The sequence below is a fragment of the Athene cunicularia genome (assembly GCF_003259725.1).
Source record: "Athene cunicularia isolate RWA chromosome 3 unlocalized genomic scaffold, athCun1 chr3_part1, whole genome shotgun sequence".
Lineage (NCBI taxonomy): Eukaryota > Metazoa > Chordata > Aves > Strigiformes > Strigidae > Athene > Athene cunicularia.
Genome location: NW_020799097.1, coordinates 89,866,376 through 89,892,279, shown reverse-complemented (window position 1 = coordinate 89,892,279; position 25,904 = coordinate 89,866,376). Strand labels below are relative to the sequence as shown.

The 25,904-nt window shown below is 37.6% G+C and overlaps 1 protein-coding gene across 1 annotated transcript in view; it reads right to left on the bottom strand.

Annotated features, from left to right (window-relative positions):
* The window catches only part of TTC27 (tetratricopeptide repeat domain 27), a 137,611-nt gene that overhangs the window by 70,496 nt on the left and 41,211 nt on the right, over positions 1 to 25,904 (bottom strand). Inside the window, exon 9 of the mRNA XM_026844603.1 lies at positions 19,628 to 19,694. Within this exon, the coding sequence (XP_026700404.1) occupies positions 19,628 to 19,694 (67 nt within the window). The remainder of the gene's footprint in view (positions 1 to 19,627; positions 19,695 to 25,904) is intronic.

Below are 25,904 nucleotides of genomic sequence, written 5' to 3'. Positions count from 1 at the left end.
CAGTTGTTACAAGTTTCCTTTTTGTGTGTCCACACTTTTCATAAATAAAAATGTATGCAAAGATGTTAAAAACCTCTTAGTTAAACAGTTAATTATTTAGACTATACTAGACTGCTTTAGAAATGAACGCTAGACTCAATATAGCAGCAATTGCACTGCACTTACCTAAATGCAATGTAAATTCTGAAGTATCTCTTTTAATCTCAGTTTGCAAGTGACCAACATTCTCTGGAACTTATCATATCTGAAATTTATCACATCTGAAGGTACATTAAATACAATGTAAGAGTTAGTAGCTGGCTTAATTCAAAGGGGAAGACTGGAATAAATTTTCTTCTCACAAGACTTATAAAATATTCCAGTTGTGTATACAGGAAGACTAACAGCATTTCACTTTAACCGTATTTTCCACAGCTTTTTTTTTTTACCCCACTAAAATAGAGTTCTGCAGCAAATGGATAGCTTTTGATAAAATCCACCCAAAGGAATCCCAATAGATTAGATAATAGGAAAAAATTATTTACTATGAGGGTGGTGAGATAGATATTAGGAAGAAATTCTTTACTGTGAGGGTGGTGAGGCACTGGAACAGGTTGCCCAGAGAAGCTGTGGCTGCCCCCTCCCTGGCAGTGTTCAAGGCCAGGCTGGACGGGGCTTTGAGCAACCTGGTCTGGTGGAAGGTGTCCCTGCCCATGGCAGGGGGGTTGGAACTAGATGACCTTTAAGGTCCCTTCCCACCCAAACCATTCTATGATAGTCCATCCTGCTTATCACTCTAAATACATTTCGCCTCAGTGGCACTGGTTTTAAACAGTAACTCTTGTTCCTTCTGATATATACCTTACAAAGAACAGCTTCTGGGCAATTATTTATGCTAGATCAGCTGGTAAATTGTGCTGGCTTTTGTGTCATTTCTGTACTTAAAGCAATAAAAAACAGGCAGGAAAGCTTGGAACTTGGTTCCCCTGGGTCTTTTTTTACTCAGGCAGTGGTGACAGGAAGGTTCTATAAAAAGGCCATTTTGAACAAGCATCAACCTTAGGGGCTCCCTGAAAACACCTCTTACTCTCCATTGAATTTATGAAGAAAACCAGATTCCCATCTTATGCATATCAGTTAGGTGTCCAACTGGGGTGCTTATTGCCAGTGAATCCTCTAGACAGATTCTCAATAATTTTATTTTATCTTCCTGTCTCAAATGTCAAATCTCAAAACTCTCCCTTGAGTTTGTCATGGGTTTGCAGATGCCTTTGGAATGACTGTTAAATCTGGGTGGTGGAAAAGATATGCTCTAAACCAGGCTTTCTCTATAGACCACAGATGTAAGTGCTTGCACACATTTCATCAGTTTCAGTGTTATACTAGCTGTTATGCTAGCAATAGGTGTTAAGGAATAGGAAGCATTGGTCCCGTCACTAAAGTGAACTGTCTCTTTAAAAAGAACAAAACACCCCATTGTGTACAACTCTTCTTAATTTCCTCTAAAGTAAGACAATCATATTTCTATAGATGGCACTATAAAAGCCAGACAAAAGAAGTCAAGAATAATTTTCATTAAAGGACCACATCTTGTCTCTTTTCACTGAAGATATTGGAAAGGAGTATTGAAAACAGAATCATCAGTAAATTTTTTGCAAAATAAATGCATCTGCTACTTTCAAAAGTTCAACTCTACCAAAATCTTGCAAAGACTATAATCTGTTATCTGCTCAAAAGATACTGTGTTACTATCCTCATTAGAAATACCAAGACACTTCAATATCTTTCTTCTGCGATCTCTTCTACCTATGCTTAAAAGAAACCATTCTTTGTTGAAAAAAACCCAACACAGCTGCTTCTCAAAAAGAGAGTAACATTACTCCACATTCACCAGCATTCTTTTCCTTTATTCAGTCAAGACTCAGACTCAGCATACTCAGCTGACAGTATGGATAGAAGTCCTGATGGGGAAAAAGGATGACTTCCTGGAAGAAAACATCCTCAGACTTCATAGCTTGTTTGTTCATTTTGTCTTCTCTAGCAAAGGCAACATAAATAACATTCAGGTAAAAGAAGGCTGCCTTACCTCTGGTCTTGGTTATTGTAGGTATTATCATTAGTTAGGATAACATCTAACTTCCCTCTCCATTCTCCATAACCATCTCATTGAAAGCTGAAGTCATCACTAGGCCAGCTCTCCTCTGCAGTGACTTATATTTTATATTTGAAGGACAGGGAGGGAAAAGAAACATATGCAAGGTCTATATCTGTGCCTTTTACTAACAGATATAAATATGTCGTTCTGTAAAAGGCTGCATCTTTCTTTTCCCCTCCTTCTGTTTCCATGTACAGTTCCTCACACACAGAAAGAATATCAATCAAAACAAGTTCACTTTTCACTAGTGTACAGGGAAATGGTTAAGCACTTGTTAGAACCATGTTCACGTCCAAAGCTCAATACATATCTGTTTCTTCTTCTTCCTGCTACAGTCTTTACGTCTTCTGAACACACATCAATAATTTCCAGAGCTTTCTCTTAAGTTGGATGTTTCTATGGTTTTTCTTGGAAAATCTCCTGTCTAACTCCGTAAGCCTGCAACCCAGAAACACACAAATATTGTCTGTATAAGAAAATTAAATCAAAGGGGGTCTTTTGATGTGGACATTGGAATCTGATCTCTAGTCAGAAGTAGAAGAAACACAAGCACGTGATGACTGTCTTTCCAGCTAGCTGTGAATGTAGTTCTGCAGACAAAACTGAAATGGCGGCCCAGTGTCCCCTACATTATACACTTCAGAGAAAAACGTCAAAGAAAATGAGCACTAGAGAAACATTCCCTTGCAAGGAAAGCCTCATATGTTCCGCAGAGAAAGCTACGTGAAAGGAGTACAGAGATTTATGCTTACTGAAGAATTTTCAGTGAAAACAAAAGACTCAAAGAAAGCTTTGTACAGATTTAAATATTACAAAAACACAGAAAAGCAAGCTCACATTAACACACATGGAACAAAAAGCAAAAAGTAGGAAGACACTTATAGTGAGTTATAAACATGATTCTTTGATTCTGCATAATGCAATGTTATTTAACTTGCATATACGCAGGCAGCTAACTTTCAGAGACACCTACAGAAGGAGCAAAAATCCCAATTCATTTTAGACACATTGGTAAAATCAACTCAAATCAGGTTCTGCTAGGAGAATGTTTTAATGTGTTTTTCCCATTAGGAGTTTCTACTTTCTAATATTAGAACAAAAGTATTATCTGAGTGTCAAATTACTTGTTCAGTTCTGCTTAGCTTATCCATCCAAACTGCAGATCTATCCTGGATGTCCAAAATTATTTACATTTCTTCCACATTAACAGGCATCAGTGGGCTGATTATTTAGCACGTTTCTAAGAGCTTAACACTCTGTAATAATACTAAGCGGTATACACACTGTATCCTCTTGTAAGAGTTAAAAAATAATTTTTCACACTGTTGCTTAAAAGCTGGTATTTGGGTTGTATTTTGTTTTTTTCTTTTCATTTTGAGAGACTATTTAAGTTCAGAAGTTAGTTTTCCTTGGAGGTTCTCAATTAATTTTTTTAGAAGGAAGAAACTAAAGAAGAAAAGGAAATGTCATGAAGAAAGAAGATACTGTTTTATTTAAAGAAATCTGCTTTCAATGACTAGCAAAGGGTAAACCACATAAGATATGGCTCCTATTTTCACTTAGAATGGAGTCCAGCCATATTATTGACACTCATTCTGTTGTGCCAAGCGTATCACTTATTCTGTGTTATGCTGAAAACAACTTCAGCCAGATTTGACTGTAGTAGCATTGTCTTTTTCAGGTCTGTGGTTTGGACTTCCTCCTGAAACAGCATAAGTACAGACTTCCACACCACATCACAGTACTGCATTTATTTCCTAAGGCCCAATCTCAACAGCAATAAATCAGGTTTTTGGATTCAAAAGACTAGACTTTAACTCTTTGGTACCAATGATAAGGATTTCCCTTGGTATTAAATAACAGTGAATTTCTCATTTTAACTGTTCAGCCTCAGGAATTTCACTGTCTATGCCAAGGTTCTGAACACATCATGCGCTTTTTTAATAATATGCTGAAAAATAGAAAAGCACATTAAAGAAATTGCTCTCTGCACAGGTAGTAAAACAGTGAATTTGGTTTGAGAATGGCTTGATATCATATTTTAAAGATAGTTAGTTTCAGGACTATATTCAATAGTACATGCTGTCTGAGGACTTGCAATCCATTTAGTCTCAGGACAAACAAAGCAAATGACTGAAAAAAGGATAAAGGGAAAATTGGTGCCAATGGAGAATATTTTCTAAGTTGTTTTATACAGATCAACCACATGGGAGAAGAAACATGTCCTACCCATTGCTAGGTATTTGCTTGGAAACTACCACCGTAGGCTCTCAAATCCTCTGCTCTTGCTTGCTACACCCCACCCTCAGCCTTGCCTCTCCGACAACGAGCATTTTTGGAACAGACAGCGTTATAGGTTAACTTATCCTCTGCTGATAGAAATTTATTCCTCAGGGAGACAGGACTTTTCATCCTTCCATTTCTGGTACTGCTGCCTTTGGCTACAGACAAGAACCATGATTTGTCAATGCTTTCTTTAGGTTGGTCAACTCCTTCTGAACGTGCTTTTTTAAAAAAACCACACCGCCACAAACTACTTTTTACTCAGCAAAATCCATGTAAGATTACACACTGAGGTTCCCATTTCTTTTTTTCTGCTTCTTTGCTTATTTGAACTGTTCAGGGCAAACTCAATGTTTGCAGCACTCCAGAGTGCTGGAAAAATCCCTTAGGCCTGACAGATCTCTGCATCCTTATGCAACAGCCCCGAGGTGGTGGGATTTGTCTGTTCTGCCTGTGTACTTGCATTTATGAGTTCACCACTATGATTTTTCCATAGACTGATAGTGATGCTTCCTGTTTATTTGGTCTACCAACAGCCTCTCAAAGAATATTGCTTCATATACTGCTGCTATCAGATGCAGCACAGATTCTTACTTACAGAAACTTTTATCTTTACTTTTGCAATCATAACTTCAGGACAAATACAATAATTGTCCTTAAAACACCTTAAATGAATCTCTTTTGCAGGAAGACAACATAGAAAAATACTGGTTCTCAGAAAGTTTTGGAGCACAGCTATAAAAATTATAGAACACAATGGAGCTTTAAAAGCTCCCTTCACATGCTCAGTAAAAGGCATAAAATTATCTTATTGAAAAGAACCAATTTAAATGTTTTCATAATTTCAAAACTTTAAGATTAGTCAATGGCACAAGAATAATTTGACAGCTGCATACAGTTTATACATTATAGTAATACCATTTATGAATCCATCCTATAATGATGTTAACTAGTCAAAATCAGCTATTACGTTTTTTTCTGTAAGGGGAACAGCCAAAAAATTCAGGAAGAATTACATGCCCAAACCAGTGATTTATAGTAAGGCTGCCACTGGACTTTACTATTAAGCCATGTCAGAATAAAGTATAGAATTTCTATAAAACATCTTTACAACCTTCAGTGTGTAAGAACAGCTGTCTGTAGAAGAACAGTGAGGCACAGCAGAGGAAAATGCACACAATGCCAAACAGGATTCTACAGTGAGTGTGACATACCTGGTTTTCCCTTGTTTTGAATGGCAGCACCCACTACAGGAAATCTGCCTACAGCAGTCTACATATTGCAATACTTGGGGTGTTCAAAAATAAGTGTAACATGAAGTGGCAGTTGGAGGCCAACTAGGGCACAGTGATCATGAAATAATAAGAGTATTCTTAGAGAGGCCAGAAGAAGGGGAAGCAAACTACCATCCTGGACTTCCAAAGGGCTGACTTTGACTTGTTTAGGCACCTGCTTGACATGATCCCTTGGGAGACAGTCCTGAAGATATAGGGGTCCAGGAAGGCTGGGCGCTCTTCAAGAGGAAGTGTTAATGGCACAGGAGCAGGTGGTCCCCAGGTGATGTAAGAGAAGCCGGTGACAGAGAAGACCACCCTGGCTGAACAGGGAGATTTGGCTGCAACTCAGGGAGAAAAGGAGAGTTTACAGCTTTTGGAAGAAGGGACTAGCCACTCACAATGATTACAAAGATGCTGTGAGGCTATATGGGGTGGAAATCAGGAGGTCTAAAGCCCAGCTGGAAATTAATCTGGCTTCAGCAATCAAGGACAACAAGAAATGTTTCTGTAACTATGTGAGCAGCAAAAGAAAGACCATAGAGAGCCTCCATCCCCTGATAGACACAGGAGGAAACATGGTAACAAGTGATGAGGAGAAGGCTGAGGTGCTTAATGCCTTCTTTGCCTCAGTCTTTAATAACAAGACTAGTTGTACTGAGGGAATGCAGCCTCCTCAGCCAGATGAGAGAGACTGGGAGAACAACCCCCTTGCTTTCCAGAAGGAGATAGTCAGTGACCTGCTGCATCACACAGACACACACAAGTCTATGGGACTGGATGGGATACACCCAAGGGTGCTGAAGGGGCTGGCTGGGTGCTCGCCAAGCCGCTTTCCATCGTTTCCCAGCAGTCCTGGCTGACGGGGGAGGTCCCGACAGATTGGAAATTGGCCAATGTGATGCCCACATATAAGAAGGGTCAGAAGGGTGACCTGGGAATTTACAGGTCAGCTTGACTTCGGTGCCCGGGAAACTGATGGAGCAGCTCATCCTGAGTACCATCACACAACACATGGGGGACAACCAGATGCTCAGGCCCAGTCAGCATGGGTTTATGAAATGCAGGTCCTGCCTGACAAACCTGATTTCCTCCTACAACAGGGCAACCTGCTTATTGGATGAGGGAAAGGCTGTGGATGTTGTCTACCTTGACTTTAGTAAGGCCTCTGACACCGTTTCCCACAGCATTCTCCTGGCAAAACTGGATGCTTGTGTCTTGGATAGGCACACGCTTCACTAGGTAAAAAACTGTCTGGATGGCCGGGCCCAAAGAGTTGGGGTGAATGGAGTTAAATGCGGTTGGCCACTGGTCACGAGTGGTGTCCCTCAGGGCTCAGTTTGGGGCCACTCCCATTTAACATCTTTATTGATGATATAGACGAGGGGATGGAGTGCACCCTCAGTCAGTTTGCAGATGACACCAAGTTAGGTGGGAGTGTTGATGTGCTCGAGGGTAGGGAGGCTCTGCAGAGAGACCTGGACAGGCTGGAGCCATGGGCTGAGCCCAACTGGAGGAGTTTCCATAAGGCCAAATGCCGGGGGCTGCCCTTGGGCCACAACAACCCCCAGCAGTGCTACAGGCTTGGGGAGGAGTGGCTGGAGAGCTGCCAGTCAGAGAGGGACCTGGGGGTGTGATTGACAGCCAGCTGAACAGGAGCCAGCAGTGTGCCCAGGTGGGCAAGAAGGCCAATGGCATCCTGGCTTGTGTCAGCAATAGCGTGGCCAGCAGGGACAGGGAAGGGATCTGACCCCTGTACTCGGCGCTGGTGAGGATGCACCTCGATTCCTGTGTTCAGTTTTGGGCCCCTCACTACAAAAAGGACATTGAATGACTCAAGCGTGTCCAGAGAAGGGCAACGGAGCTGGTGCAGGGTCTGGAGCACAGGTCGTACGGGGAGCGGCTGAGGGAACTGGGGGTGTTTAGTCTGGAGAAGAGGAGGCTGAGGGGAGACCTCATCACCCTCTACAGCTACCTGAAAAGAGGGTGCAGAGAGCTAGGGATGAGTCTCCTTAACCAAGTAGTAAGCGATAGGACAAGAGGGAATGGCCTCAAGTTGCACCAGGGAAGGTTTAGACTGGATATTAGGAAGCATTTCTTTACAGAATGGGTTGTTGGGCATTGGAATGGGCTGCCCAGGGAGGTGGTGGAGTCCCCATCCCTGGAGATGTTTAAGAGTCGGGTCGACATAGCACTGAGGGATATGGTGTAGTTGGGAACTGTCAGGTTAATGGCTGGACTGGATGATCTTCAAGGTGTTTTCCAACCTAGACGATTCTGTGATTCTGTGACTTTGTAAGAGGCATGCCTCAATCACCGTTTGTGGGCTAAATGGCTAGGGTCAAATCTGGAGATGACAATGTCAGTGAGAGTTCTAGGATGGCCTCAGCAGTTTCCCAGTAAAAAAAAACATATTAACAAGTCTTGATATCCATTAAAAAAAATGTTTACCTTCTGACTTCTTCCAGTTCTTGACTTCACTACTAGAAGTATTCTGTCTTTTTAAAGACCTACTTTTTCCATTACATGCAGTAGGATCAAGCTGCTGATGGTCACCAACAGTCTGGCTTTAAACCTTATGAACAAAAGTTTAGTTTCCAGGATTTAAACAAAGCTGCAGCAACCTTTCCTTTCAGAGACTGGAGACAACAATGGTCCCAAAATAAGACTAACTCCTTAAGCAACAATCAAAGGTGAGGAAGGCAAGGAATAGGGTCAGAAATATGTGAGAAAGAAAGGAATTAGGGAAGATGAGAGCAAGAGTGAAAGTCATATAAACAAGAGGTGGGGGCAGACAAAGAAGGGCTGAGGAGAATATGGCATGGACAAATAAACAAAAAGGGAAGCTGACATGGACACAAGTGACTAATACTGAAAAAATGAGTGAGAGACTACTGGGGTATATGAAAGAAGATCCTGTCTTGGTGGGCAAAAGTGAGAAACGTTCCTATATCTGACAGAGTTGTGTAGAGAGAAGCTAGACTCTGAATATATTTATTAGAGACCAAAGGCAATGTCTGGGATGTGCTTAGATTTGAAGAAGTTAAAAGCATGAGCTGTAATGGATTAAGATTCAAACACCTGTGAAAAACTCACCTGTCTAGCACCTGTCCAGTTGTATTACTGCACATAAACAGCAGTTATTAAAGTAACTGTGGAAATTGGATGAAGAATTATAGAAAAGTTTGGGTTGAAAGGGACCTTTAAAGGTCATCTATTCCAACCCCCCTGCAATGAGCAGGGACATCTTCAACTAGATCAGGCTGCTTGAAGCCCCGTCCAGCTTGACCCTGAATGTTTCCAGGGATGGGGCATCTACCACCTCTCTGGGCAACCTGTCCCAGTGATTCACCACCCTCTTCATAAAAAAATTATTCTTGATATCTAATCTGAGTAAGCTACAAGACATTTTCCTTAGACAAACAAAAGCAGCAATCTTTTTAGCCACGCACCTCCAAACTTCTCATATTCCCAGCTCTGTTAGAGATTCAACACACACATAAAGAAACGTTTGCTTACTACAGATAAGGGAAAGATACAGAATATACAGATAAATACATACACACACTGCAGTTCTTACACAGTAAGATCTAGGATGAGGAATATGGCCTTATTCCAGCAGCTAAATGACCTGCTTGCTTTCTGAATCTTACGACTAAGCTAACAGCTTCAAACCATGCAAGATGTTAAAAATAAAATAATCATTTTCTAAACAGATTTCCTTTCTTTATTCTAAAACTGAAAGGGTTTCACAGACATATATTAAACTAAAAAGCAAGGAAAATTTACTCAGTTTTAACCAATGATAAAACCAAAGCCAGGTATGATACTAATTTGGAGAAACGCAAATGCATACGGTGTTCCTCTCTAAGTGTGGCAATTTTAAAATCAAACATCTCATTTTACGGCATAGAAGAGTATTTCACAGTCTATAGAAATCTAACTTATTTTCTTTCTCATCTTTTGTCTGGATTAGATAAAGTCATTGTAGAATGTGTTGGCCAACATATTCTGACAACTGTACTGAAGAAAAATCTAGCTGACACAAGACATGAAGTCTTTCAAGAAGAAAAGCCAAAGCTCAATTTAATTAATGCAATATATGCTTAAGAATAATATAGACAAGTCAGTAGAATGTTCTTGAATACATCAAAATACATCAACTAATACCTAGTATCATTATTTTTATTTCAGTTCAGAAAAGGCCTCAAATCTCAGCTTCAGATAGAAAAACATTAAATAGTTTAAATATTTTTCGAACATTTTTGCAAATTGAAACAAATAGAACATGAGGCTTTTAAACATTTTATTGGCATTTATTTGAATAGTCTTCATAACTAACAGCTCTACTTGCCATGTTTAATGTAGCCAATACAAACATGTCAAAAGTATTTATGCCATACCTTATTATCATATATGCTAAGCATATAAATTATACACAGAAAAAACCCTCTGAATTTTCTCACAGTAATTATGAGACTCGTTTACAATACACATTGCATGATCAGTCCACTGAATGAGCTGGCATTATTTCTATTTCCTGATGCAACGAGCTAACCTTCATAAACACAGTATGAATCTTTCCTACTAATGTATTCGCACAACTGTAAATTAGTTTTCATAAGGGTCACAAACACTTCATGTAAATTACCTTATGACTTTTTTTTTCATATCTGATGTTAAAAATAAATATAAAAAATAATGCTTTGTTTATCACTAAGTTATTCCAGTAAAAATGTATTTCTGGAAGAAAAAAAAAAGCTGAGTGATGGGGTCTGCTGGCAAGAATACATGCTTTTTTCCCCCCCTTTACTCATAATGTACTGTTTAGTACATGATCAGTACTAGAATTCAAGCATTCTGTAAATACAAGAAGAATAAACAAACATACAACCTCTATGCAGATGTATTTAAATGTTCCACAGATTAATTTAATCTTAATATCTTAATTTCTGGTCAAAAGCACTTCAAAATTCCACTTTACTATTTAAACATTGCTTTTAATAAAAGACAGGAAAGGAAACATTGTAGAAATACCAGAAACAGAGCTGTTTAACCTTCATCCTTCTATAACACAGACAGCACCATGCTTTTCCACAACATACTGAAGCCAACTAACTACTTAAACAAGGGCAGCATACTGTGCTAAAACATACCCAAGATCACTACTGAACAGAATGGGGTTTACTCAAATGAACACAGCTAAAGATGTAAATGGGTATTTTGCTGATTCTAAGCTCTAAATGTTTGTTTAGGAAAATTTTTCAAAAATAGTAGGAAAAAAACCCCAACTCTTTCCCCTTTACATCTCATTTCAGAAGCCCATATCATATAGACCAAGAACATCATTAAACAACATTTTTTTCCCCACAAAAATCTTAAATTGACCATCAAAAAATCCCTAGAAGAAAATACCAATTAGAAATCCTTTCTATTGTCTTGGCTACCTAAAACTTCAGGATCAAAAGGTCCAAAGGAAGGAAGAACAAAAAGAAAAAAGGAAAAATCATTGGAGACATTTCATTTTTTCATCCCTAGTTTTAGGGGAACAGAAGAAGAAATTTAATGTAGAAGCAGGATAAGACAGATTTATTACAGAGTGTGTCTTACATTTTTTCCAGCTATTCTAAATATCCAAAATAGTTAGAATTGACTGCACCTGTTTTTCTAAAAAAAAAAAACCCAAAACCCACAACAAAACAACAGTGGCATTTTAGTGATGATTAATGAATCAAGTAGCATCACATTTGCACACTTCAAACAACTTGGGGGGTAAGAAAAAATACATACTTCATGACTGCACTCAAGGACTATAGCATTCTAATCAAACCTATCCTAAACTGTGTACTAAGTCCCAACAAACTCTTTACTTTTTCAATATTTGAACTTTAATATAGACCAGAAAGAATGTTTGGGGTCCTGATATGAGAAATGTTCTACTTCCAGACCAAACTACAGACATTATATGATCAGAGAAAATTAAACTCAGTTGCTTAGAGATAGTAGCAAGTTGACCAGGAAACAAGAATTCAACCACCTTCATTTTTTTCAGATGGTACGGAACACGCAAGATTAAAAACGTTGGGTTAGGAAAAAACCCCAAACGGACAATACTAAAACTAGGCAGAGGAGATGAGGGCAAGGCATTATGACAGCTAAATGAACTTAAAGAATAATTCTTCCTCACATACAGTAAAAGAACAAAAATATAAATTTACTTTGAAAAAAAAGGGAGACTTAGATTTACCCCTTGTTTAGTTCATCTGTCGTCGCCCCCCCAGCCAAGCCATCACCTCAGTATAATATAAATTGCAAAAAAAAGTGACTGCTAGTGCTGATAACATATGAATTGAATTGATCATCAGAATATTGTCAAAAAGGAAATACTAAGTACTACACATCAGTGAGAATGTCTTATTTCCTTCAGATGATACCTCAGACAGCATTTTGTTGAATAGGGGCTTTAATTTAATCTTCTTGTTGCAATGAAATCTTTCTTGCTCAAGTAAATTATAATACTTATAACTGGTGAAGGACACAAGAGGGGGAAGGGAAGCCTGTGACATGTCAACTGGCTGTCAGAGAGCTTGCTAGAAAAAAAAAGTGAGCTGCTGATAGATAAAGAGGAAGGAGGAGGGGGAGAAGAAAGGCTGTTGTGGGAAAAAATGTTACTAACTGTCATCAAATTTGCCTGCTTAACTTCTCAGACCCTTAGACAAGCAAATAACCTATTAATATTTAAACAAGATTTTCATGTTCTCTTACCACTGAGATTTCAGTGACACCGCTAAAATCTATCACTTCAGTAATTCTATACTGATTATACGAAAGAGCAAACTATTCTAGAAAGGAAAAGCTATCCTAAATTTCTTTCTGCTCAGAAAGGCACAGAATATATCAGGAATCATCTCCTGTAAAATATGATGCAAGCAGACCTGTGGATCCATGTACTCAGGGAAGAATGTAGACCACAGAGAACGAAGTTGAAAGGGATAAAAGTGTCAATTATGTTGAAATCTGTAAAATAAAACAACTTCAAACAGACTGTTACTTAATCCCAGTTTCGGAATGGAATGCAAGATTCCCCCCTGCCCTGCAACACATGTACTACAGCACCAAGTTACTTTACCCTAAAACATAAAAACACATACAACAGCAGCAAAAATAACTGACAACATTAGGTTAATTTCCTTTCCACAATGCATTGTAAACATAAGCAACAGAAACTTTGTGAATAAGCTTCCAAGAAATCTCGTTGAGTCTTTACACATGATATTCCAGCAGAAAGAGGCAGTTTCTCTGTTGCTATGCTCAATCTGATTTCCCTGTAATGCGTGATGGGCCAGAAAGCATACATGCATCAAATTAGCAGCAAGTGTTTAGATCCTGACATTCCTGGAAAATGATTCAGACTTCTGAATAAAAGTGCTTAGAAGAAAAAAAAAAAAAAAAGGAAAAAAGAAAAAGCAGCTTTGAATTCATTTACTTAAAAAAAAAAAGTCTTATAGTACTAACAGGGCTTTGCTAAAAGTCTTTGCAGTGTTATAATCTTGTAACCAACAGAGGCTATTCAAAATGGGCAACACAGCTTAGAGAAGAAGTGAAAGAGACTTTTTATAAAGCCACAAAAGTTACAGCAGTAGAGACACATGGCACTCTTAATGAGCTTTTCAATACTCTTGCTGGTTATAAAACAAAGAAAACTGCAGCCATTTTCTCAGCAGAGAAAAATGCACTGCTTTTAAGTAACAACTTCTCTTTAGAAACCAAATTGACATGTTGGTTTTATAGAGATTATGGTAGGAAGGCTTAACATTAAAAATATGTCGTGAATTGATTGTTCCATGTTAATATCACAAATGCTATACAAAAGATAAGAAAAACAAAGCATTCCCATTGCCACCTTCCAATTCCTCTTCCCAAACCACCCAGCCTACAGTGAAAAGCAGAAAAAGTATTCATATATGCATATACACACATACACTCTCAATAAAATGCACACTATAATTCTTTGTTGTGATTTTCAAAGACATCATACCACATCAGTTTCTATTATGCTCAATAAATGCCCACCTCCGAAAAAAAAAAATCTCTCCAACCATTCTCAAATTCCTTAGTAAAAACAGTATCTTATAGAATCAGTAGCGCAACACAGCTAAAAAAAAAAAAAAGATATAAAGCACTCCTATCTGGTCCAGCTTTGGAAAACAGTATTCTTTGGATTTTGACAGACTCTCTCCACATTCTCCATGTCCTTGATCAGACCCTGGTATCCTTCATGGCATTATTTGAACAATTTCAGAATGATCAGGTATTCTTATTAGAAGATGGCAAATAATTTTGAAGTTTTGTACTCTGAGCAAAATAAAAGCTATTACACCTTTTTTCCCGTTTCAAGGACGATATCCTTACTTGCTCAAAGTGTCAACAGACAGAATATCTGCCAGAGTTTCCTTTCCTAGTTTTCACCACTTCATAAAGAAATCAACTGCTCTCATCTTCAAAAATTATAAAATTCTCAGGAGTGTAACAAACCAATGCAACTAAACTTTCCACTGTCCCTTTTCTTTCTCACCTTCCATGGGTTCCAAATGATACAATATGGGGGAAGCACAAAGCAGGAGGCTTCTCTTCCACAGTTTCTCGTTAGTTTTTCTCCTCAGTTCCCTTAATATTGCTGCCACCCCTCAAAGTCCCTTGATCATAAAACCCTAATAAAGGAAAAAAGTAATATTCTCCCACACTGGCCTGAGTGCTCATCACATTTACCACAAAGCCCATTTCTGCTGGACAAAGTGAGGTCTAGGACAGATGGAAGGGGTAATGTTAAGGACCAGCTGCAGCTCCTTAACCCTGGATATTCTATTGAAGTGTCCTATCAGACTATGAAACACTGAACTGCCTCCCCAGCATGTAAACTATAAGCTATAGTATAAGCTTTCTATGAAGTTTTAAGAATTTGTGTTGCAGAGTCTAATCTTATCGTTTGTTTGGGGTTTTTTTGTGAGAGAAAAATGCAACACCATCCAGTATTTAATCCTTGCCCTATTTCCCTGCAAAAACTGCATAACTTTCAAATTAAAACATAAAGGAAGATTTACCAGTTCTTACATAAGAGCTTTCATATGTTCCTGGAACTCCTTTACATTTCAGAAAGACTTAGTTTCCTGTTCTAAAGTTTATGTTCACATGACTGACATCTTCTATAAAGCTTTAAATGTAATTTTAAAAAAGTTCTTTTAAAAAATATACTGAACTATCCTGCACATTTATATAACAGTGTTGTTAATTTAATCTCCTCTTTGGTATATTGTCTTATATATTGCATTACCTATTCAAAATAATGCAAACACCAAATATTTAATAGGAACAATTTTAAAGACCTCACTTCTGCTCATTTACAAGAAAGATTTTTTTTCCCCTAAAAAAGTATTTGGTCTACTGATATACAGAGGTTTATGATGTACTTGTGAACTTCTAGGAAAAACTGCTGCCCAATATAAAACCCAGCAGATTTCACATTTGTATTTTTACATTAAAAACAATACATTAAAATTAAAGATAGGATAACAAAGTATATTTACGCATTGCAGAACTAACTTGGGGAGCTGAGAGTAAACTAAGCTACAAAACCTCAATGTGAAAGCAGTACTGAGTTAGTTCTTTGGTTTCTTGTACCATATGCTTCCTACTTCCTATATAGAAAGCTCTGGATAAAAAAAGTTTATTGTAAGGAAGAAACCAGTAATTCTAACAGAGAAGCACTGGGTTTTATTACTGGTTCACTGTCCCTCTTTTCCTCTCAAACATGGCTTTTAAATGTAATATTCAGATAGCTAAATCAGAAAGTTTGCCAAATATGATATGCATAACTGTGTCTCTGAAGCAGCTTGTGTGATATCTGATTTCTAAATATGATCTTAGCTTTCTTAGCAGTCCAAGTGCTTACCATAATAGAATAAGAATATAACTGTTTCCCTAAACCATTACATGTGAGAAAAAGTATTTAATTCCCCTTAAAATCAAATGTTTGTGTTTATTCTTGTGCATATGAACTACCTCTCACAAAAAGATATCAAACCAACAATTTAAATATAAGCAGAAAAAAAAAAGAAAATCAAATGTATGTAATTTCACCTACAGATTAACAGCTTTAAAACTGAAATATTATGCTGATGATAGGAGAACATCTGACTAGAACATCTCAAGCACTGAAGTCCAAATTATTGTAAGAAAAGGAGCTATCCCAGCCCATGAGACTACATACACAAGAACACAGGATTTGATACACCCCTACACCTTGCTTCAAAAATTAGCAATACTAAAAGTAAGTCTTAGCTACAAAAATTAGTACTTTGAGGACAACAGCAACTATTTCCCAAGCAACTTCAGTAAATGAAAAGCAGCAATCCTTTTGTATTTGGCTGCAGTCACCAAGAAGTGACTAATAGTGACTCAACAAGTGTTATTTTTAGGACTGTAAGTTACATTGTTTAAAACATACCCCTCTCTCTTACAGATCTATTAATTTTCAACTTTTACAGATATAAAGGGAAGTTTAGAATGCCTGTTTGCCAAACTACACCTAGTAAGAGGCAGGACCACATCATCTACTTGAGTTCACTCTGAACATCCTTCCCCACTCATACTACCCGGACCTTAATTCCATCTGCTAGAGAGAAACTGCAGGTCACATATACTTGTTTTGCAATGTCCAAAGCAAGAGGATCTCTTGACAATTCACTGATCTATTAAAAAGGGCTTAAAAATTCTCAAGTTTCCTAAGATACCTTGAAATACCCTCCTTTCTTCAGGAAACATAAATTTCAGCAGATATCAGATGAATGCATGACAACCATCTAACCAGCCTGCAGATTTAGGAATCCACATGTAGGCTGAGAAGATGCCTGCTCACACACACACACACACACATAGCACTTTAAATGATGCTAAAGAAATCACTAGAGCAGCATTAATACAGTGCTCATTTGCCTGTTTCACTAGTAGTACCAAAGCTTGGTAAATAGCTTAAATACAAGCGATAACATTTGCAGTGCCACTTATTTACTCAGCTAGCAGACACCATAAGAACCAAGGCTGTGTTAACATTCACACAGAACATCCCTACTGCCAGGGAGCACAGAGATGGATTTGCTTGCCTTGGTGATTCAGAGCTAAGATGCAAAAGAGCTCAGAGATTTTATCATTAAATTCTGCAGTAACTACCCACAATTCTAGGTTCAGGTACAAACTCCACAAAAGATGTTTTGATTGAAAAGAATTTACAGAAGCTGCCTTATATAATAGCTGACTCCTGCTTTCAGTTTCCATGAAAGCTTTAGAATGGTACTTGTTTTTGTTTTTGTCTTGGAAGCATAGGTCAAAATCAAAAGAGAAAAAAATGGCAAGATTTAATTACATGCCTACATCCAGTTAGCTTGGGAACATTAGGCAAAAGTTTAAAAGAAACACTATTCTGATACTGAAATTTCTTATTTCCTCTAATTTTTAGGCTACCAGCTACTTCTTTAAGTCACTGCTGTCCACTGAATTCTGCACTACCAGTGAGATCTACATTCCTGTTTGTTGGCATTCCTGTTATAGATCATTCTTTTCTGCTACACAAAGTGCAAAGTGATAGGGAAGCCTACACATATCTTTCAGCTGTATTTCTCTGGAGATCTATCCTGAGAGTGGTTGCTGATCTTACAACGGTGAAGCAAAAACTGTAGCTGACTTTGAAGTTCAATAAAAAGATAAATGAATAAATGAATGAAAACATAAGCTCCCCACAGTCACTGCAATGAATATTTAAGGCCCAAGTTCATCAGCTGTCCTGTGATTTTTGAGGAATCAGCCACTAGATGGCAGAAAAATGCAGTTCAATTTTCTCATTGTTATGAAGAATTCAGGCACCACCTCAGATAACAGGTACTATGATCTATCAAGCAATGTCAGATAAAAGATGAAAGTAAAGCTGATGAACTTTCTTGCCTAGTATATGTGCTATCTTGACTTCTTCTCCTCTGCTGTAAAACTCAAAGAGTGTTTAAATGTTTGAAAACTCAAACCAGCTAAATCCCACTCTTACTTTCATTATTCTGGAAAGTACACCATTACAGGAGTAGGGCCAATATTGTTAAAGATGTTCTGCTATCACAATATCACTCCACTTAATATTAAAAGGATAGGATACATGGAGAAGTTATTTCAAGATTCAGGTATATAATGACTGCTCTTCCACTCAAGAATTATACAAACAATAACGGGTAGTGAGAAGACTGAAGCAGGGAGTATTCAAAAAAACAGTCCAGGGAGTTTGCTGGGAAATAAAACATGAGAAGAAAAATTCTGAGTTTTCACAGAAAACTCTCAATTTAAAAAATATTATTTTAACAACAAAAATAGCAGGGTTTAACAAAATTATAGGCATGTCTTGAAATTTTACACATTTGTGTTAACATTTCTGCAAAAGAGCTATACTTTAATAGTTTCACCACTTATTTAAAAAGCCTGCTGTACTCAGTTCACCAGTTTTTTCATTGCTGTGACTTTTTCTGTGTGCATTTCCTTGCTTTGTACATATTTACTCTTTCTGTGAGTTTTTTCACCTCCTCTAATTGTCACCATTCTTTAATATCCTTATTAGGTACACTTCAGTTACTGCAATATGAAGTGAGAATGGACAGTCTCATTTTGTCTGCATTTCATTTTTTTCCTGCTCTCTATTCCCACCTTTAGAAAAACAAAAAAAACCCTGCAGTTCAAAACAAAATGCATCAGAGACTTTACTGTGAAAAACCACTAAGGTCATTGTAGCAACAAATTGAAAACCTACATAAACCAAACTGGTTTACAGTGATTCACTCAGTTCCCTCATGGAGATCTTGCACATACTGTATCGGTACAGGGACCTAAACAAACATTAAAAATAACCTATTTTACATTTATCTATCTAACAAAAAGATTAGGCTTTTCTTTTTTTACAGATTGAACTTTCTTTTACCACCACAAAAAACCCAACTAAACATTACCATAGGTAACCTTAGATTACTGTCCATAGTCCTTTCACGTAACTGCGTCAGTGACAAAATTCTAGCTCAATTGAAATCAAAGGGATTTTTTCTGAGATCCTATCTGCAAACTCTAAACAAGAATTTACTTTTTCAGATGGCACTATTATAGCAAAAGAGTCCCAGACTACAAGACTTGGGTAGGAAAGCAAGCCCTCTTTACTGCACCAAAGCTGAAGTCTAACACTGTGGAAAGTAAGCAAAAATGCAATATAATCACTGGCCTCTCCTCCTTCACGTCCCCATATAAACTACTGGTGAAAAACGCACAAAAGCAGAGAAGATCAAGGAAGGAAGGAAACTGCGTTTTGTATTGAGTAAAAAAAAAAAATTACATTGAAAAAAGAATGAGTTAGAATTTTGGAAATTGCAGAATTCCCTACAGAAAATCAGCCACTGAACTGGGAAGAAACATGTCTAAGCAGAACATATGATACATAGACCAAAAAAATCTGACAGGATAAAGCTGAAATTCCTCTTGAACTACACTTAAATACTGTTCAAAGAAGATCACTTTCAACACTAGTGCCATAGGAGAGTTTGTTGTAAAAATGCATAGTTTAATATTACATTGTAATTCATATAGTTAATAAAAACTAAAACAAACACGTATAAAATGTTTTGTGCATGTTTTCAGGAGAAATTAAATTTTTTAGATGTCAAGCTTATCCTGCATGATGATGGCTAAAAACTGGGTTGAACTCCAGCATCTTGAAATAAGGAAAAGTTAATGAAACAACTGACTACTAAAACAAATCTGGTTAACAAACAGTTTCATGATTAATGCAATTGACAGGTAATTGCTTGGTACTTAATATTTAAGTGAAAACATGTTTACTAAGAAGTCCAGATAAGTTACTTACTGAAGTAAAAGCCAGAAGTTCCTCTTCAGTTAATTTGTGTATTGGATTGTTCTTCTGGAAGTCTATACTGTAAAGAAAAAAAACAAACAAACAGCAGTGCTGACTTAATCTTTAGAATACCACTATGCAGAACACATTTTTCAAACTTGCAGAAATCTAAAGGACATTCTGGAAAACTGTTACAATGACAAATGGGAGTATGGAATGTGCAGAAGGCAGCCTAGACCTAGGAGCAGTCACAGAAAAAAAGAACCAGTTAGAGGACCAAGGTATTTTAGCAGCACCTTTCCAACACTATCCTAAATTGAAATGTCTTACTCAGTTTAAGTTTACGTGAAAAACAAGTTTACAAATCCTAAACAGTTTTAAATCCATTCTCTATTTTTACAGAGGTCTGTTTTCTGTTAAAATTCTATGACTAATTGAACACAGATTCTGCAAAGCAAAAAAACACGCTCAAGAAGTGCTGAAGGTTAATCTCAAACATACATCCTCTTTCTAGTCACTCAAGAACATGACTACAGGCTCCATCTCTCACTAACCTGAATTACCTCTAGCTTGGGATATATAAAGGGAGAATAGCAGAAGAACACTCAGAGATGAGAATTAAAATTATTTTGTTCAAGGTTGGACACATTTACAGAGATGATTAAAGAAACTGGGCTTACAACTCTACATGGATGGACGCTCTCCTTAGACAATACCCAACCAACATTTACAAATATACTACAAGAGATACCTCCAAGTGGCACAAAGAGCAACAAGGCTACAGTTCAAGCTTCCTGTGAAAACAAAAGATACCAAGTAAAAATATATCCTGTATCACACCACAGAGTATGGATTATCACCAAACCTATATACAGGCTATATACATAAGCTTAAATTCACACTATTCCTTAAATGTTGCAACAGGCTTCATATTGTAGGTTAAAATTGCAAAGACAGTGTCTAAATTATGATGATAGGTCACAGTCTGAAATTATGCTCCCTACATTACATGTCTTACTTCAGAGACAAGACTTTGCCCCAGTCTAACTTTCTTCTTCCTGTTTTGTTAATTCTTCTTTGTACATATTATAAAATTACCATTGCAGAAATAACAGTCAATACTTTGATTAAGATCTTGTTACTAGCCACAAGAACAAGGTACAGAACAGAGGCTGTCTGTTGAAAACTCAATTATCTTTGAAAGGTTATCGTGATCAAGAGAGGCTTCTGAGAACTGACAGAAAGCAAATGTCTGTCCTGTCTTCATTGGGAGCAAAAAGGAAGATGCAGGTTAGCCTCATCTTATTCCTTGGAAACAAATGAAGCAAGTCCTCCTCAAAGCCATTTCTTAACACATGGAGGGAATGGTCAGTACAGATTCACCAAGGGAAGTCATGCTTGACCATCTTGATAACTTCTATGATGAATTTGGTAGATTTGGGGAGAGCAGTGGACATTGTCTAGTTTCAGCACTGTCTCCCATAACATCATCATGAAGTAGCTGATCAGCAGACAGTAATGTAGACTGAAAACTGGCTGAACTGGTAGGCCAGGGGGTTGTGATCAGCAGTACAGTCTAGTTGGAAGCCAGTAACTAGTGATGTACCCCAGGGGTCAATACAAAGTCCAATACTGTTCAACATCTTTATTAAGAATCTGAGTGATGGGGCAGCATACCCTCAGCACATTTGCTGATGGCACAAAATTGGGAGGAGCAGCTTTGCAGGCTTTGCTACCACCCAAAGAGATCTCGACAAGCTGGAGAAATGGGCTGCCAGGAACCTATGCAGCTCTGCAAAGGGAAATGCAAAGTCCCGAGCTTGCTTGAGCAGGGGCTTGGACAAGATGATCTCCAGCAGACCCTTCTGACCCCAACCAATCTGTGATATGAAGGACAAGAAGGTGACAAAGTAGTCTGCATGCATTTAGGTAGAAGAAATGATGCTTGATTAACAAGATAGCCTTCCATGATGAGATGACTAGATTTGTGAACTTCATCTTGACTTTGGAAAGGCACTTAACATAGTCTTCCATAACATTCTCATAGACAAAATGATGAACTATGGGCCAGGTAAATGCACAGATGAACTGCCAGTCTCAAAGGATTATGATGAGCAGCATGAAGTCCAGCTGGAGGCCAGTGACTGGGGATCAAACAGTGTTTAACATCTTCATTAATGACCTTGATGATGGGACATGATTCAAAGTCCTGCAGTTGGCAAGGAATAGCCCCAGGCACCAGTACAGGCTGCAGGTAGCCCATCGGGGAATGAGCCTGGCAGAAAAGGACCTGGGGTCCTGGTGAAAACCAAGCTGAACATAAGCCAGCGATGTGCCCTTGTGACATAGTCATCCAAACCCTCCTGGGCCACATTAGAAAGAGTGCTGCCAGCAGGTTGAGGGAGGTGATCCTTACCCTCTACTCAGCACTGGTGAGTCCACACCTAGAGTGCTGTCACCAGGTCTGGGCTCCTGAGATCAAGAGAGATGTGAACATACTGCAACAAGCCCAGCAAAGGGCCACAAAGATTGTTAAGAGTGCAGCATCTGACATACAAAGAGAGGGATGAGAAAGCTGGGATAGTTTAACCTGGAGAAGAGAAGGCTCAGGGGGATATAGTCAATGTGTATAAATACCTGATGGCAGGGAGTAAACAAGACAGAACCAGACTTCTCAGTGGTGCTCAATGAAAGGGCAAGAAAGAATGGACACAAATTGAAATCCAGAAATATCCATTTAAAAAAGTAAGCAAAACCTTTATTAATGTGAGGGTAGTAAAGCACAGGAAGGAGTTACCCAGAGATATTTAAGGCCCAGTGGACATGATTGTAAACAACCTGATCTAGTTGACTGTTTCAAGCAGGGATGTTGAACTAGATCTTTAGAAGTCCCCTTCCAAACTCAACAATTTCATTACATTTTCATTTCATGATACTTACAGTTTCTATTTTTCAGCCTTTTGTTTTGCCAATAAAAGGAAGAACAGAGTCTACTTCTTACTGAAATCTAGAAATAAGCTGACTTTTTTTACATTGTACTTAAAAATTTCTCCCTATACTGTGCACATTACCAGCTATCACAACACTGATCTCTTGCCATCGTATTCCAACTGCGTCATGTAGAACACAGAAGGATTTGTTGTTTTTCTTCTTTGTAAATTTTTTCCCCTTAATCTCAGTCAAAAAAAAATTATTTAGTTTCATTTTTTTCCCAGAATAACAACAAATGTAACATTTATGCTGTATCCAGGACATACTGTAGGCTCCAAGGAACAACTAAAAGATGTGACTAATGAGTTTAGACTTTCCTCATACCTGAGTGTACTTTATGAGACTATATAATAGCTGTGAGAGTTGAAAGGAAACAGCACAGCGAAAAAAGGTTGAGAAATGCATTAGTTGGCAGTTTATTAACAGTGACTGAATATCCCAAATGAAGAAAGAATCTGCTTTTCAGTAGAGAACCTTCATCTGCCTTCAAGTGCTTTACAATCTAAAATGGTCAAGACAGAAAAGGTAAAACACATTGATTTTCTTTTTGTAAATTTTACCAAGTCATAGCAAGAATGCATTTTGAAGGTTTCTTATACTATATTATTTTTTACCTTTAAGTTATCTCCCCCTCACTTGCTTATCTGCCAGATGTGAAAAAAGGCCAGAGTGCCTGATGTGTTTTGTTTTTCTCCTCTAAAGAAGAGACATGATAAAGTATTAAGACATAATAAAATAACTCTAAGAATAAGCAGCAAAGCACTTCAGATAAGAACAAGAAAAATGGATGCGATTCAAGCACTCTTAACTCTTTATCTTTGGATGCCCACAAAAAGAAATAGAATTATTATCTGTGTAGCAGCAGAGTGCCCAGCCTCTTTCCTGATGGCATGGGTCTCTTCCAAATTCCACCCCCATTGCATGGGGTAACAGAGGAAAAAAAAAACCAAAAACCAAACATAGGAAGAGAAAGTTCTCTCTGGAGAGCACTGCTTCAGCATTTCTAAAATGGCTATTCCTTAGGAACCATGAATATTCATCAAACTAGAGCAGCCTAGGAATGAGTACAGTTGAAACATTCAGGAAATTAAGGGATGAGTTTGAAACAAATTCTACTCTGCCATTGCAAATGGCATTTGTTCAAACAACTGCAGCCAAATACAGGTAGTCTGAGAGACAGAGCAAAAGCATAGTTACATCCCTGTCTGAGATTCAATTTCCTATTAGGAGATAAGAACCCTTTCCCCCTCTTCTTTTGTAACTTAGAAGTTCTACTCTCTAACAGTGCTTTTCTTGATGCTTTCTTACCAAACTTACCCCAAAACTTCTGAGGGGTGAGGACAATAACAACTACAAAACCCCCCCAAAGTAAACAAAATTGTCAGTGTGTTCAGTGAATTTTCTAAATGTTTTTTTTTTTTAAAAAGAGCTATCACAAAAAGTAAGTGGCATGTGGGAGCTACTCTCAATTTATTAAAATGGTAACATCTAAAACTGTTGTATGTTACATAATGAATCTAAAAGTTTACCAGGTTTAGAGCTTACGATTATTCACAGCAACATAAGCCAAAAGGATAAAATGTACATATTTTTTAAAACTGCAGAGATTTATGTGCAAGTGCAAACATCTATGTGAATTGACATAAACATAAGTAGGTTGCTTAAACCTGAACTGAAATTACATAACTGCAGTTCTTTAAGGTTCAAGGTTTCTTGAAAAGGGTTTTTTTACCTCTTTGATTAATCAACCAACTAGTTTTATCCTTTAATAACACAGACACGCAATAAGGCAAATCGGTCAGGTGGGTGAAAGGGGAAGGGCATTACTGACCAAAATATTTTAAAAAAAGATTTGCACATATTATTGTAGGGAGGAACATGACCTGAGTAGCTGAAGGACAACAATTTCTACAGTGGAAGAAAGCTTGACAGATCTTCTAACTCTTCTTCCTGCTCTACAAACCTCTGTAACTGCAGACAAATGTTTATCCAGCCTATTCCTAAAGACCTCTCACGACGAAGGTTCCACACATGCTTTATACCACTTATGCTAATGTTTCATAACACCTGGCAGCTTGAGCAAGCTCTAAGAGCATGACCACAAGGAAATACCATCTATGCTTTTGATTGAGTAGTGATGTGAAAGGACTTCAAAAGGCAAATGAAGACCTTGATATCACTTTTTATGTTCAATAAAGTTGGACTCTGTCAATAAGGAAAGCTAACTATTATTCCTCCTTCCTGATTTAACTTGTGTGATTCTAAATTTTGGTGAAAAGACCAGTTGAACAAAAGAAAAGTATATTAACTATCACAGTAATGCATTTCCTCCGCATCTTCACATAGGAAAAAACCCACAATGTTAATGATGGGCTTTTTTTTTAAGTTTTAGGCAATACTGCTAGGAAACAATTGTCGTACATATTATTGGGGTTTTTTTTCTTCCTTGAGAAAAATTTTCATGTTAACAGGAAAGTAATAAAGAATTTCTCTGATTCAGTTACTTTTTTCCTTGTCAAATGTCAGCTGCTAGCATAAATACTTAGCCTGAGATAGTCAACTGAAGTCATTAAATACTAATCACTAATACAAATGTGACTTCAGGGGAAAAATAACAAGTTTCTCCTCTATCTATGGGGGGAAAAAACCGGTAAAAAAAGCAGCAAGAAAACTTCAAATCTAGGCAACGGAATGATGACATGATCAGAACTTTTGAAAAGCATGATAAATCAATTTTTATAAAAGTGGAACTTATTTTACAGCATCCTAAAGATATATTGATTCATGCAGAAAGGATTAATCTTCTCCTTATTTGAGATGGATATACCACAGCTTTTAAAGCATACAGATTTAGTTCTTCCAAATCAAAGCCGTGCTAAAATAGGTCTTTAATTACAATTTCTGCTGGTTTCATGTACACATAAGTACAGTAATACAAACCCTGAAAGAGAGGAGAAAAATGAAATTGCTTTACAGTTTTTCTATACTAAATCAAATAAAATTTAAAGCTATATTTTAAAATAATCTGAATCCAAATCTAGAGTAGAATTGTAGCTTGGTTTTCAGCATTTTTAATGACTGCATCAACTCTTGTCAGAGTACTTTACAAACATTTCACTTCTATGCCTGTATTTGTTCTGATTTCAAGGACAGGTTAAGTAGTTCACCCCAAAGAATTTCAGGAGCTGAAATCAGATTGGAATTCGGGATCTGTTTCTGTAGGATCTATGATCAGACATCTTTTCCTAACAATATGAACAGAAGTCACTAATCCTCACATCATTCAGCTTTGCAAGGT